Source organism: Natrix helvetica (genome assembly GCF_964273705.1).
Source record: "Natrix helvetica genome assembly, chromosome: 4".
Classification (NCBI taxonomy): domain Eukaryota; kingdom Metazoa; phylum Chordata; class Lepidosauria; order Squamata; family Natricidae; genus Natrix; species Natrix helvetica.
The window spans coordinates 88,820,722-88,836,954 of NC_138550.1; the positions used below are offsets into that span (position 1 = coordinate 88,820,722).

Sequence of the window (16,233 nt, forward strand, 5' to 3'; positions counted from 1 at the left end):
AGTTTAAGAGATTCAGTCATTGTTCTTTTCCATAAAAGTAAACAATCTAGTCAACGAGCCAAGGCTGCTCACAAGCCATAATCACATAAGTGTTAAAGTTAAGCAACTAGTAAACATTGAGATAGGCTGAACAGTAAAACCAAGACTTTCTCTCACAAGATTCAATTAATGATTACTTGATTTAAAAACAAGCTTATCAATCATTGAATTATATCCAATACTCCTAAATCTCCCTTCCATAGTATCTTTCACTTTATTATTATTATTTTCTATTTTTTATTTTTTGGAGCATTGTGCACAAATACTGTTTTCTGGATTCCAGAACTCCAGACAAGAGACTGGACTGGAACTTTACAAAGGATTTCGAATCCATTCAAGGAAATGTAAAAGAGAAAAGTTAGACTAATTCAGGCTTTGTCAGAATCTAGAACATAATCCTAACATGAAGCCTTACAATTACATTAGGTTACATTAGGTTACCTTAAGGTTGCCATAATAATAAAAAATAGTTGATGGACAGTGATACAGTTTAAATACTTTCAAAGAAAATTAAGAAATAAAAAAGAGTAAATAACCATCTATACAACTATGATGGACCTGTATTTTCCTGCCTAATATCTTATCAAGCTTATCAATCATTGAATTATATCCAATACTTCTAAATCTCCCTTCCATAGTATTTATCAACTAATAATACTGGTCTGACATATCTTTAATAAAACTATGTTAGATTTTTTTTAAAAAAAAATGTGTCACTTCTCTGGCTCATCAGCAGTTCCTTTGTTGACTTATATTGGCCAAGAAATAAATATTTTATTAGACTTGATGAATATTGAATCTGATCCAATAAATAGGTAATCTCCTAATGTTTCAATGCTGATATAGAGATACTCAGAACTACCTGAAATTAGGATGTTAGATCCACACTACCAATAATATTGATTTCATATTCTTTAATATTAAAAACTGTAGGTACAGTTGGGGTATATCAACCAAAATAAGGATTGACCACGCTTTCCTGGTGGATATGCATTTGCTTTCTTACAATATACAAAATGATTATTCAATTCAAAAGCATTCATAGTGAATGAACACATTTGGATAACACATTTCCCTCTGATTGATTTCTGGACACTATAATTTTAATGTGCATTATTAATGAAATGAAGTTTCTGATAAACAGCTTGTGATGAACTTCCTTATTGTGTTATTTATCTACTGAAGGACAAGCAAATACTTGCTTACAAATACATTTGTAAGCTCATGAAACTTATTACTGTATTTCAGGTCTAGATGGTATTTCAACTTTTCTGCCTTTTCTTTTAAATGATGCCTAGAAAATCTTTTAGTTTGTAGTTTGTCCTTGAGAAAACAGATTTATCGTGTGGTTCAGTATTGGTTGCCTAAACTACCGTACTTCCTTTCATGGCTGAATTGCTGAAACTGTATTTTGTGTAACATGAATACAGGCATTTCAATAAACAGTAATTTAGAATGTCAAACTACTATATGCCTGCCTATCTGATTTCATGCTGGTTGCTGTTAGGATGATTTAGCTACACAATAGGTATAGCTGCCATATCATATCCAGTATGTTTAGATGGAAAAAGGGATTCAATATCTGAAATTGTTCATCTCCAATATTGATATCACCGACATCTAAATGCTGTGTACTGTGATCTTTGAAACTTTTCAGTTATTGCCAGAGACTTTTCAGCTACCTATAAAACAATCAGGGACAGAGGGGTGCTAGTTAGAACCTACATTACAACTCTTTTCCAGTTAACTTTCATCTAAAAGAGCAAAACTTTAGCCTGTCCCTTTCTTGAGGTTTGCCTAACAATCCAATACAATAATTTCAGATGTTGCTAGAAGTTTACAAGACAAGGCAACATAGAAAGTTTCCATACATCAAAAGCAAATTCTAGGTCATCTAAACTAGCATTAATAGCAACTGTCAAGAATAGGTTTTTTTCAGGTATAATTGGACTTGCCAAGGACTGAACCTGGGACCTTCTTCATCACATGTTCTACCATGCTATAGTCCAGTGATGGCGAACGTTTTTCTAGTTGGGTGCCAAAAGGATGTGTGTGCAATAGTGCACGTGTACATGCCCACACCCAGAATGCAATGCTATACCCGTACATGCATGCACAACAAACCCCCCCCCCCGTACTCCCTCCTGTGCATGCGTGCATGCCCCACTGAAGTCTCCAGACTTCCGGTAGGCCCATTGGGCCATTTTTTGCTTTCCCCAGGTTTCAGGAAAGCCTCCTGAAGCCTGGGGAGGGCAAAAACCGGCCCAACGGGAACTACCAGAAGTTCATTTCTGAACTTCTGGTAGGTTCATTTGGTCTATTTTTTTGCCATCCACAGGCTCCAGAGGTTTTCCTAAAGTCTGGGGAGGGCAAAAATGCCCCCCTCCACCCTCCAAAAGGCCGAAAATCAGCTGGCTAGAGTGTGCAAGTGTGTTGGAGCTGACATAGGACAATGCCTTGCGTGCCCTCAGATATGGCTCCGCGTGACATAGGTTCGCTATCACGGCTATAGTCCCTTATCAAGATACCCAGAACTTTCAGTACTTCTTAATGGTAATGCTACTTCTTTATGAACACGATAATCAAAACAACTGACACTCTCTGCCTGTCAAAAATATCAACTGTGAAAACTAATTGTTCAACTAATTTTTCCTCTCTTTGTTTCCACCTGGGTCTCCAAGAAGTAGGAGCTCTGCTTGTATTGGTGCAGACCTTTAATCACAGCCAATTTCAGATACAAACTAGAATGTAGGTCTGTCAAATCAACAATTTTCTTTGGTTACTAAAACATATCCAGTTGTTCATCCTTAAGGGGTACCCTAATGATGTATTCCCTTTCCTGGCAAGCAGAGAAACACAAGCTATTTTTTAATGATTCTGGAAGTGCATATTTGCACAATTTCTTGAGTTTCAAAAGCAAACAGAATGTCAATCTTTTTTTTTCAGATACAGATACTGTACATTATGGCTTTATGTCATTATGGAAAGTATACCTCTAAGTATCCAAGAAGATCCAAGAACTGAAAGTAGCTTTGACAGTGTAGGATTTCAGAGATTTTGTCCTGAAAACAGTATTTATTCTTTTAAATTATTATGAAGATATATAATATGAAGATTATGTAAACTATTAACAATTCTTCATGTTGCTTGGGTATAGCTAGATTAGGATTAAGTGTGGTTGGGGAGTTTGTGGGTCGATGGGTTTGAGAATCCAGCTATTGTTTTGTGTACCAGGTCATCACATCAATGCAAAACATGGTTCATTTTGATATAGAACAGTGATTGTAAAACTGTAATTTGAACATATACTGAGGGTAATAGAGCAATTTGTAATTGCTTGTTTCTGAGTTGAGGATGCAACTTGGTACCGTGGAGACAGTTATGTAAGATATTTGGGGGGGGGGATTAATTACATTATTTGAGACCAGGCAAAGGAGTAATGGGGGTCAGGCAATTTAAGAATCACTGATATAGAACCTTACATTGTCATAATTGCTGTCCTTCATTAACCTGGGGTTTGAGACTTAGTGTGTTATGTGCATTTAGATGATACATTCATAGAGGCTTTCCTTAAATTTACTTTTTTGGTTTTATAAGTTACCGTTTTGTTTCACTTACCCACATAGATTGTGGAGGCTGATTTTTAATTTCTCCAAATTCTTTATTTTTCCCTTATCGTTTTCTTTCATTCATACATTATGTCACATTTGTTTGGAATTAACCATCATTAACTACAATCTGGATTGCCTGTTTAAATTTCATTTTCAAAGCATTTTAAATAAAAACCAGTGGTTAACTTTGACTAAGAGTGATTAACAGCAATATGGATAAAACAGTAAACTAGGGTTAAAGCAAACTCTAGAAATAGAAGGGGATTTTTGCAAATTATGCAAAATTGCGTAATTTTAAGCATATGCCACAATTTAATGATGTTGGATTTACATAGTGTGATTAATGTCACAAACAAGTGCATTTATTTACAACACATGCTTTTTCAAAAGGATGAACCTATATCTCCTTAGTAATAGCAATGCACTTAGACTTATATATTGTTTCACAGTGCTTTACAGCCCTCTCTAAGTGGGTTACAGAGTCATCATATTGCTCCCAACAACCTGGGTCCTCATTTTTCTGACCTCGGAAGGATGGAAAGGTGAGTCAACCTTGAGCCGGTGAGAACTGAACTGGTGGAGTGAGCAATGAGTTAGCCTGCCGTACTGCATTCTAACCGTTGCACCACTATGGCTCTTAGGTTCAGATGTTTGAAAGCTTTAAGAGAAAATAAAAATGTTCTGGCTTCCAAAATCTGAATGTGAAACATGTATAATTATTACTGAATATGAATAAACATGGTTCAATTAAACATTGGCGCACTGCTGCATGAGCATAATTTCTAAGACAACGTCTGATATGTTTCCATTTGACTGTTAATGATGAACGAAAACAATATGGTAATCAATAGGGTGGAAAAAAGTACGGTAGATACTGCTGACAACCTGGAGCAGTTCAAGTAATAAATTTGAAAGGATTTATTACTGTTTTAAATTCTCCAAACAGCCTCTGGAATACAATTGACTATTGAAAAGTGACTGAGTTCTCAATTGCCTTTCAACATTCTTCTACATTTACATTATGATAAATTATACTTACCAACTGCAGACTTTTCAGGAACATTGGCTGTATAAATATCCTTGGTAAATTTGGGCTCATTGTCATTGATGTCATGGATTTTAATGATAAATTCCGATTCTGGTTCCACCTGTCTTCCAGTATTTCGATCTATAGCCTTGGCACGTAACACATACAGAGACCTTTCTTCTCTGTCCAGTCTTTTTGCTGCATGAATATCGCCTGTGTTTTCATCTATAACGAATACGCTGCCAGCTCCATCTCCTGTTAATATGTATTTTAAATTTCCATCTCCTTTATCTTGGTCAGTGTGTAGCTTTAAGAAAATAAAAAGAAAGGGACAGACAGAGAGAGCAAATTTTATAAATAGCTGCATTGTTATTAAAGACAATCTATTTCAGCAGATATGAATAGGACTTCACAAATCTTTTCTGTAATTGAGGTCAGCAGTGGTTATCATCTCTTTCATTGATGGAGAAATAAAGTGAAAAAACTTAAGATTTTGGTCACACAAGCAAAATGTTTTAGCAAATGGATAAAGAAAGTATAGAAGGAAAGTATAGAAGGAACGTTTACTGTTAGTAAAACTAAAGTGAGATGGCAAATGTAGTTTCTTTCCCAGGTTGACTTGTACCTACAGAGTTTTTAAACAGAAAAGCATCCTATTGATAGCAATTAGTAACCTTTCTACTGTTTAAGTATATTGCCAATAGCTATATTGTTTTTCCGAATCATTATGTGTATAAAGTTATTTCTTTTTAAATGAGGTGAAGTGTTTCTTTTTAAATAAGTAATAAAGAAAAGAAAGTATAACATATGCCTACTTAAAATCAAATATAGAAAATCTAGTCCAGAATCCTGCTAAACAAATTGAAATATATCTGTCATAACACAGTGCAAGTTACCTTTTGAAGACCTCAAATGCAAAGGTCCCTTGGATATGGAGAACTAATGAATAATAGGACTGAGATGAGATTTATACGAAAATTAAACATATATTTATTCTTTTATGTATGCATGCATAAATGGCTTTATCTACTATTATTTATCAATGATGTACTTAACAACTATTACTGAAATTATATATACATATATCGCCCTCAGAAGGATGGAAGGTTTAGTCAACCTTGAGACGATGAGAATCGTACTGCCAAATCTACAGCCAGCAGTCAGCAGAAGTAGCCCGCAATGCTGCAATACTGCATTCTAACCACTGTGCCACCACAGTTCTCTATACAAGTAGTCTTTTACTTACCACATTTGTTTAACAATCTTTTAAGTTACAACAGTGCTGAAAGCAATGACTTAGGGCTAGGCCTTGTACTTACAACTATTGCATCTTTCCCATGTCAAATGCTCAAGATTCAGGTAATTGGAACTGGCATGTATTTACAACAGTTGCAGCATTTTGGTCATTGGATTGCATTGCAATCTTCCTCGGGGTCTTCCAATAAGTAAAGTCAAAGGGGAGAGCTGTATTCACTTAACAACTGCATGTTTTGGTTAATCACTGCAGCAAATGGGTACAGGTAGTAATATCAGGTATGACTCACTTAATAATTGCAACATTTAATGATGAAGGTTTCAGTCCCAATTGTGATTATAAGTCAGGGTCTATCTGTCATATAGTTTATTTAGTTTTGAATTCCTTTCAAAATGGCTTACCACCATTGAAGCCCACAATGGTAAAAACAGCCAAAGTTTTGGGAACAATCGCACAAACCAAACTCCACCCCTTTTGTATGTGATAATGTGTGCACAAAGGAGTTGTGGTTTGGATTTTGAGATCATTTTTTCTATCTTGCTTCTTTTGATCTTTCACCTCTCTCCTTCCCCCGTTCATCACTTATAGGAATAGTTCTTAGGCAGTTGGACACCTTTAAAAAATTGAGAACTTACTGTGAATATTGTTACAAAATGGTAGCTAGAAGAGCCTTACTACTAACGAATTTTATAAAACACTACCTCCAGACCAAAAGATAAGAGATAAGATAAGATAATCATTATTGTATTTTTTTTCTGTGAACACACTGGCACATACTGAAAGATGAAATTGTGATGCCTTCTCTCAAAAGAAAATAAATATATAATCATACACATACATGCACACACATATGCATATACTATATACATATATACACATACACACATACACAAGCACACATAAATATATACATATGTGTATTAATCACAATCCATCTTGAATATATAGTGGGGGGGGGAAGAGTCTTTAAAAAGTTAATATAAGTACTTGGCCATTTGGAAAAGAAACCAACATCTAAAGTTGGTACAAAAACATTTTACATCTTTACACTGGTGACAGTGGTAGGTTCTGCTTGGCTTTACTGTTGGTTCACTTGTGCACATGTTTTGTGTGCTCTTTGCACTGGATGTGCGCTGTGCACTTGTGCACAGTTCAATTAAATTGTTCTGCACATGCACAGAACTAGAAAAACAAGATGGCAGAGGTGATGGCGGTGATGAGGGAACCGATTCAGGGATCTGGTAATCCTGGGTCGCTGCCAGTTCCAGTGACCGAGACTGCCATACCACTACCGGTTCAGCTGAACTGGGCCAAACTGGTAGGAACCCACCACTGACTGGGGATATGTAAACACCTATGTGTATGGTTTAATTTTTGTCTTCAGTAAAAAAAAAAAATCTTGTTGAGCTAACTCAATGAATCTTTTGCTGCATCAAGAATTGATGCTAAGCTGGGAAGTGTCAAAGTTTGATCATGAATCTGGTTGAGTAAAGATGTTTTAATTGAGTTATAGAGTGTTATAAAATACAAAAGTAAAAAAAAGTAAATAGAAGAGCAGTGAGGGGGAGAAGGGAAAGGGGGAAGATAAGTGAGGAAAGATAGGGGGGAAGAAAAAGAAGCATTGACTTCTAACTCTCTCCGTTATAGTAAAATAAGGCATTAACATCAAATCACAACTTTTTGCTTTTCCATAATAGTATAAACAAGCCATTTCAATAAAGATCTATCAGTCCAATCTGTAGAACCCAAAATCAGAGTTTCATTCTTATCCACATCGAGCATGAAGTTCAGAAGAACTTCCATGTAAATTTGATTCAGTGGGCAAAGAATTTCGGATATAGTGTGATGCTTGAACAATGGGAAAATATATGGACGAAGAGTTTAAAATTTATATTAAATTATAATCTAATAGAAAATTTATATAAGATGATGTATTGCTGATATTGAACCCCAGTTATCTAAGATGCATAAAGGTATGTCAAATGAATGTTGGAAGTGTAAAAACAAAGAAGGGACTTTTTTATCATCTATGGTGGACATGTGATAAAGCAAAATAAAAAATGGAGTATGGTTCATATTTTAATATAGACATTTTTGAGAATGGAGATAAAAATAAAACCGGTGGGTAATGGTGGTGCTGCAGGGAGGCACTATGGGTAATGAGAGTGTGTAAAGGGATAATACACACCATGAGATACTTGGGATCTCAGATTCCATAGCGGGTTTCTTGGGGGGGGAGATCAAGTTACTGGTGTGATTTGCAACCTCCCTTGACAACATTCCAATTGATTTTGCTTGTGGGAAGCCAGCAGGGAATATTGCAAATGGTGATTACATAACTGGTGTTTGGTGCAATATCATAGTTATGATCTGGAGACCACAGAACCCAGATTGTGAGCATGTGACTGCAGGGATACTGTGTTGGCTGAAACTCCAAGGACTGAACATAAAGCATTTATTTTCAGTGCCACTATATCTTTGAACACTCTCTGAACAAAAGGACATACACTGACACCTACCTGTACAGTGCATTTATATGATGCACTTGGTAGCTGTATATTTACTGTCAGAGACAGAGTATTCTGAGTTTATACTTTAATGTATTTCATTATGTTGCCTCACATAAAGGGATTGTTTTTGTTAAAAGAACATATGAAGAAATAGGCATTATTAGATTGAAAGGAAAATTTATTTCATCTGAACCCTTGAGATTCTCTATTCCCTTGCAAATTTCTGTCACAGTTGCTGTCAAAGACCTATGAAGTAAAAGAAAAAATTACAATATTTGATATTTCAGATAAAACTATCTTGAAATTTCCTCTTAGTTGTTTCCTCGATAGTTTTCTTCCCTCAAAAAGAAGGTTTTGTTTTTCTACCATATTCTCAGAGTCCCAAGGGTTAATTTTAATTCCTCTTAATGCTGTTCTGGAGCTTATTTTATTGTTGGAAGCAGTAGAGGGAGCTAATGCAGGTACTATTGCTCTCTGTTGCTCAGTTTTTCATTATTCTGAAGTCTGTGCAGCTGCTTGCAATTCCTAATTGTCCTTTGTGAGCAGCTAAGCCAGCCACAGTCCCCTTAGTGTCAGCTCAGGAAGGAGGGAAATGGGGAGGAGAAGCCACTGCCACCGGATGCAGGGAGGGAAGAGTCTCTGGCTCCCCTGTGCAGAGCGGGCTCTCCTGTGCTGTGCAGCATGGCCCACTACTCACCTCACTGCACAGTGGTGGCAACAGCATTTGCACGCATTCAGCCAAGGTCCTGCTGAGCCCCGCTACTTTGGACAACCTGATGGATTTTACGATGGACGTGCATCCCTGGAAGGTGTTGAAGAAGGACAGGCAGCTTAGCCTGATCCAGGACGACAGGCACGACAGTGGCTTACAGACAGAGAGAGGGGGGGGAGACAGGCAGAGACAGACAGACAGACAGACAGAGAGACACACACACAGAGTGAAAAACACACACACACACACATACACAGAGGGAGGGAGGAGATACAGAGAGAGAGAGAGAGAGAGAGAGACAGAGACAGAGACAGAGACAGAATGACAGAGAGAGACACAGAAGGAGGGAGGGAGATAGAGGCAAAGAGCCACACAGAGAGTGAGAGACAAACAGACAGAGAGAGAGAGAGACAGAGACAGAGACAGAGAGAAACAGAAAGAGAAAGAGAGAAAGAGAAAGAGAAAGAAAAAAAGAAAAAGAAAGTGGGAGAGGGAGATAAAAGAAAGATAGATAGATAAAGGGAGAGGGAGACAAAAGGAAGGAAGGAAGGAAGGAGAGAGAGAACGAGAGAGAGAGAGAGAGAGAGAGAGAGAGAGAGAGAGAGAGAGAGAGAGAGAGAGAGAGAGAGAGAGAGAGAGATCCTTATGATGTCTTCTTCTGATGTTTAAGTTTAATGTTTAAGTAAATCATGGGACATAAGGAAGGCACTGGAGAGATGATTGCATACTGTAAAACAGTCCATTTATGAGTGTCAGTCAAAGTCTCTCCTCCTTATCAGAAGCAATTCTGATTAAATTTAATTGAACAGGCCAGTCTGAGAATTTCTGGTCTGGGTAGCAGGTTGGGTTAGAAGACCACCCACCCAGAAGATTTCGCTTTCCATTAATTCCCATTTAATGTCTAGATGGTTAGGGCCATCTATCATTCCAGAGTTTACTATAATCAGTATGCTAATGATGCACACTTTTACATCTCTACCTCAGTCTAAATAGATTGTAAGATATATTTTGTTGGATTCATCCAAGTGGGGGGATATTATTGCCCCTTTCCACTATCAAAATGTGGAGCTCAAATAAGAAAGCAATGTTTGAATTTACACAATTTAAAACAATACTGCTTTCAATGTGAAGCAGACTTGTCCACTGCAAAAGCAACCTCTACCCATATTTTCCTGCTTCACATTGAAAGTATATCAGCTCAAGCATTGCTATTTAGTTTGAGCCCCATTGGGGTCACTGATGCCCTTCAAAAGTGGTTAGCATCCCATACTCACAACTGGGTACCATGACAGAGTAAATGTGTCCATAATCAAAAAGAAGGCAAGAATTTATAACAGAAAATGTTTGAACTTGCATTGCGACAATCTGCAATTTTCATGATTTTCTCTGTCTCTCTCTCTCTCTCTCCTCCTTCTCCTCTTCCTCCTCCCTCCTTCCCTCCCTCCCTGTGTGTGTGTGTGTGTGTGTGTGTGAGAGAGAGAGAGAGAGACAGACACACACACACACACACACAGAGAAAGAGAGAGAGAGAGAGAGAGAGAGAGAGAGAGAGAGAAATGGGGGTTGGCAAACAAATTGTTCTTAGCTGATAGCAACTCCAGAAAGAAAAGACATAGTATAATTCCCCATAAGAAAAGGGAAGGGGGCTCTGCTGTGCTGGCAAGAAAGAAAGGAAAACTGTAAACAAAGGAAAGGCTTCTGGAAGAAGAGGAGAGAGAAGTACAATGTCTGGTAGGCCAGCATGAATTCTAGACAGCACTGACAGCTGATGGCTTTTTATTTGTTCTAGAAGAGGTCAGGGAAAGACTTTTGAAGTCATTATGAGTGAAAGGTCCAAAGAACCCACTAATGGAAAATCCAATACAAATGACTACTGCGAAAGCCACAACAAAGAGGAAGTCCATATACTGTCAGCCACAAAAAGAGATGAACAGCCCACCAGTGAATGCCAGTCAACATAAGTAACTCCTTTGTTTACTCCCCTCACAGAGAAAATCTAGGATGGCTAAGATTCAACAACCACTTGGTGGCACATAATCAACCACCCAACCAACCCCTTATTTGTAAGTAAGAAGTAAGAAGGGAAATTAGAATAGAAATACCTACATTTACTCCTTGCTCGGGCTGCACATATATTTAGTGGGGAATTACTTAGAACCATACATGTTGTATGGTAAAATACTTTTTTTCTCAAAGATGGGTGAATATTATTTTAACAGTCAAGAGGGAAAATTTCGAGCAATTCTTCACCATGATGAAACAGACATTCATGCCTCTGGAAAGTTTAAGCACCACATCAAAATGGATTTCAGCAGAACTGGAAACATAGTCTGCATCCAAACTCTTCCTTTGCTAACAGTGAGAGGAGGGATTGTTAGGAGGGATTACTCGGGTAATGATAAGGTACAACTGTTTTTGATCTACATTCTTTTCTAATTCCTTCATGGTTATCCTCCTTCAATAATCTGTAAATTAATTTGTAAAGCTCTGCCTTCAAGTAGAGCTGGCTTCAAATTTTGAGTTTAGCACTGTCTGCCTTATCAAAGAGAATACAAGTTATGTCTTCACAAGATTTCCTTTACTTGAAACAAAATTATTTGTTTGTCATTACACTTTCCTCCTTCCCTTCTGCGTTTCAGGACCAGCTGGCTTCACAGAGACTATGGGTAGCTTACAAAATATCAAATGTATAATTGAAATACCCTTAAAATTACTATTAGAAACATACCATAACAAAACATGACTTTCCAGACAAGACAAGAAGATTCAAAAAATATAACTTGTTGTCAATTAGTTTCCAGAATCTTTGCAGGGTAAAAAAAACCATACCTATCTTAGAGGGTATGCTATTTCAGAGGGTTGCAACAAAGAGAAAGTGATTTAAATACAAAACATGCTTCAATGATTTTGGTCCCAGAGTACTGACTTTACTCTAGCTTCAAATTAAATGGCATCTCCTTTTAAACACTCTTCTCAAACTATATTTTTCCAATTACTGTTTCGCTTACTTCCACTGCTACAGTGGTCACTTGCAAACATTACAGATAGTCCTCTACTTACAACCATAACCCAGCCCCAAATTATGACTGTAAAACAGTGAAAGTCAGTAACTTTATTATCCATCACCTGTCTTAACAAGAAAGTCACCAGACTGTTTCCCTTCCCTGGGAAGGTGCAGCTGTACAAGAATTCCAAGCTTGTTCCTGACTTGACATCTCCTTCCAGTTTGGTTATCAGTTGCCCAGAATCATGGTCACACAACTGTGGGATATTGCCATAAAGGTGAGCTGGTTACCAAGTGTCCAAAATGCAATCACAGGACTGCGTGCTATGTTGATGGCCACTATCATTTCAAAATCATATTGTAAGTAGCTTTTGGGGGCAGGAAGTGTCTGTTGTGGCTTCAGACAGTTGCTAAGCAATAAGTTATAAGCTGAGGAATACCCACATTGCATTTCTTCTCCTGTTATTTCCAGCTGATCAAAGATACTTAATTGTACATTGTATCACCACTGCTATTTTGTCAGCAGAGCTTAGTTACTGTGTATTTGCCCATCGGCTTGCCTGACATAAGGAAATCACTTCCTATGCATTAAAAGAAAGGTTGAATTTAACATTATCCACCTAGCATTGAAGAACAGTGTCAATATAATTGACATGCAGATAATGCCAAAGAAACTTATAAAGTCCCCCACCCACCCACCCACCCACCCACACAGTCATTTTGTTCTTTGTTTTGTATATATGTAAATTTTGGGAATCAATTCTGCTCTAATTCATTAAAAAAACTGACACAAAACAGAATTTAGTTGTTATTACTAGCATCACTATTCAGGACACAAAAACAAAGGAATAGAATTGCTTCCATAGCCATGGAGCACAGTACTTTGGTACAATGGAAATTAGTGAATAATATAAATCAGCCAATCTAATATAGTGATTATCTAATGCTCAAACTTATCATGTAGGAAAAAAATGAAGGCTGGTGAATTTTATGGTTAGGCTCAATGTGAAAGCAACAAGACATATAAGCAAGACATGCTGCTTATGATTGAAGAGAGGAATGTCAATGTTTGTAAATATCAAGAAGGAAAATGTAATTTGAACATCTAGGACCCAACAATGAAACCAGAGAATTACTTATTCATTTCTGCCAGTTCAATGACTTTGCCATTGCTAACACAGTCTTCAAACAACCAAAATGAATATTATTACTATGTTTTCCCCAAAACATTGTTCATAACCATGCATTTTGGCCCCCAAATGGGATATAATGTGCCTGTTAATAGTAAAAAACAATGATTTGAAGCAATTCAGTACAATGAAATTTCAGCTAAGCAATAACAGGACTCCAACAAGTAGTGCACAGAGAAACTCCTGCTTGACTGTTGAAATCGACATTGGATCATATTTTTCACACCAGCATTGTACTTCTCCATGAAATATTTTTGTTTTCTTTAAGAAAATTTCAATTTTTGAACCACACTTTTTCATCTTTCTTTAGACCCGATAGAAAAAAGGCAAAGCAAGATCACATTTAACATGGGTTAAATGTGGGAATTCAGACAGTCCTCAATTTATAACCACTTGCTTATTATTGTTTGAAGTTATGATAGATCTCCCAGGTGGTACTTATGACTTTCTAATGGCCACCAGTCATATGGTCACATGGTCGCATGTCAGGCAATTGGCAACTGGCCTGGATTTACAGTTGTTTTTATAGCACTCCAGTCACATGATTGCATTTATGATGATGATTTTTCTGAAAACGAGCATTTACTTCCAGTTTTCAGAAAAATCTATGTTTAACAAACCATTGGATCACTTAATGATTGTCACAAAAAAGGTCTTAAATTGAGTCCATTATGTGGGTGACCTGCTTCATGTCCATCATGACAGTCCATTATATTATGTTGCAAGTCAAGGGCTACATACTGTATTTTTCAGACTATAAGACACATCTTTTTTTCCCTCAAAAAAGAGGCTGAAAATATGGGTACACAAAATCTTATACACTGAATACAGCATTTTTGGCCTCCCGAAACCCCACCCACTTTGCAAAAATGGCTGTGCATAGCCTTTAGGAGGCTTCCAGACTGCTCCTGGGGGCTAGGGAGGGCAAAAATGAGCAGAACACGGGGCCGTTTTTTGTATCCCCCAGCCCCCAGCAGCACTCTATAAGCCTCCTAAAAGCTATGCATGCCCCTTTTTTGACAAAAATGGGCCCATTTTCATGAAAAACCGGCTGTTTTTTGCTTGTTTCTGCCCCCCCCCCCACTCCCAGGAGCACTCTACAAGCCTCCTAAAGGCTATGCATGCCCTTCTTTTTGACAAAAAGGGCCTGTTTCATGAAAAATGGGCCATTTTTGGGAAGTCTGTAGAGTGCAAAAACATTTTTTTTAATTTGCCTCTTCAAAATCTTGGTGTGTCTTATACTCTGAAAAATATGGTATATCCAAAGATTATGAAGAAACCGAATCTCTGTGAAATGTTTTTCCCCTTAATATTTTTGTTAATTTTAGTATTGCCTGTTAGACATTATATGGGGGGGGGGGAAAAACATAGGTTTAAATATATGTTTGATTTTGCATAACTGTGTGTCTATTTCTTATAATGGTAATGGTCTCTTGACTGTTTTCCCCACATGGAACACTGGAATACTTTGAATGAGTGAGAACGTATTAAGACCAAATGCACTGAAGTTTTAAAGGTATCAACTTTATTATTTTTAAAATAATACATTTTAAAAATACATTTACAATACAATACTATGTCAGTACAAGAACGGTCTTCTAATGAATTTGTAATATATAAAAATATTTAAATAGTAATAAGCCACCGTTCAGGCTGAGATATTAAATCAGCTTTTGAATTAGCCTAATGGGACACAATTCAAAATATGAGGATTAATCAAACTGCGTATTGCTCTCTCCAGTGCTGTTGTTAACAAAAGGCCTGAATAATATTCCTCTGAATTTTCTATTCTCTTATTTTCAAAAAGGGTTGCACTTTACGCTGGACATTTAGTTGCAGTTTTCCAAATTAAAATAATGTCCTTGGAAAATGAAAAAAAAACATGTTTAAAAAATGAGGACTGTAAGCAGAGAACAACTGCTTAATTTTCTGTGTTGGCCTTTCTACTACACTTTGATAGATAGCTTTCAAATTTGATGAACTCCCAGGTACTTTAAAAAATGATTTACAGTATATGAATATTTTGGTACTAAGATGATGGATTGAATAGTAATGTAACTTCTACATGGTAAATTAGAGCTAGTGATTGTTCCACAAAACTGCAATTGTCAGGATGTGTTTAAGAATAACTGGCTGGAATGTTTAAAATATTAAAATCCCAGTCAAAATATTTCAATATTTTAGTCTGCAAAATTAACTGCTACTTTTTCTTCATTCGCTACAAAGAAGCTATGCTTTGGTACACTAGTAATTTAAATCTTGGCAAACAACCCATTAACATATAGTGCTGAATAACAGAAAATCTGTTTCTGTTCCAGGACTTGGAAGTTTGTGGGTAGAGGAGAGATGCTCTTTATATGTTCCATAATTTTAAAACGTTTTAGCTTACAAATTATGCATTATTCCCAAATAGCCAAAATAATATATAGTTTTACTCTTCAACTATATGAACTAAATTTGAATAAATAAAATAAATTTTGGGTTCTGGTAATGAACACATATGTTTTATATGTGAATTTAAAGAGAAAATAAAACACTGAACTACATTAATTCATAATAAGACATAAGGATTAGTGTTGTATTTCTTTACTAATGTTATTCTAAATCAGCAATACTTTAATGCATATATAGTCTCTGTGTCTTTTCCTGGGAGTGCACAGCAGCTATAGAAAAAAAGTTGGAAGGTATTAGGAAAGGCATGGATGCATTTAAGAAACTGAAAACCATTATGTTGCTACATGGTCTGAAACACCTTTTGGAGATTGGTTATACTGACCAATGGTGATTGAATCTGAAGCACCACACAGTGCAATATACATATATTCAGTAGGAAGAAATCATATTTGCAAGCCTCATGAATGAAACATAGTATATAGAAAGGTCCA

At 36.7% G+C, this 16,233-nt stretch overlaps 1 protein-coding gene across 1 annotated transcript in view; it reads right to left on the minus strand.

The window, feature by feature from the left end:
- The window catches only part of CDH9 (cadherin 9), a 155,800-nt gene that overhangs the window by 72,954 nt on the left and 66,613 nt on the right, over positions 1–16,233 (minus strand). Inside the window, exon 3 of the mRNA XM_081952082.1 lies at positions 4,690–4,984. Coding sequence (XP_081808208.1) covers positions 4,690–4,984 — 295 coding nt within the window. The remainder of the gene's footprint in view (positions 1–4,689; positions 4,985–16,233) is intronic.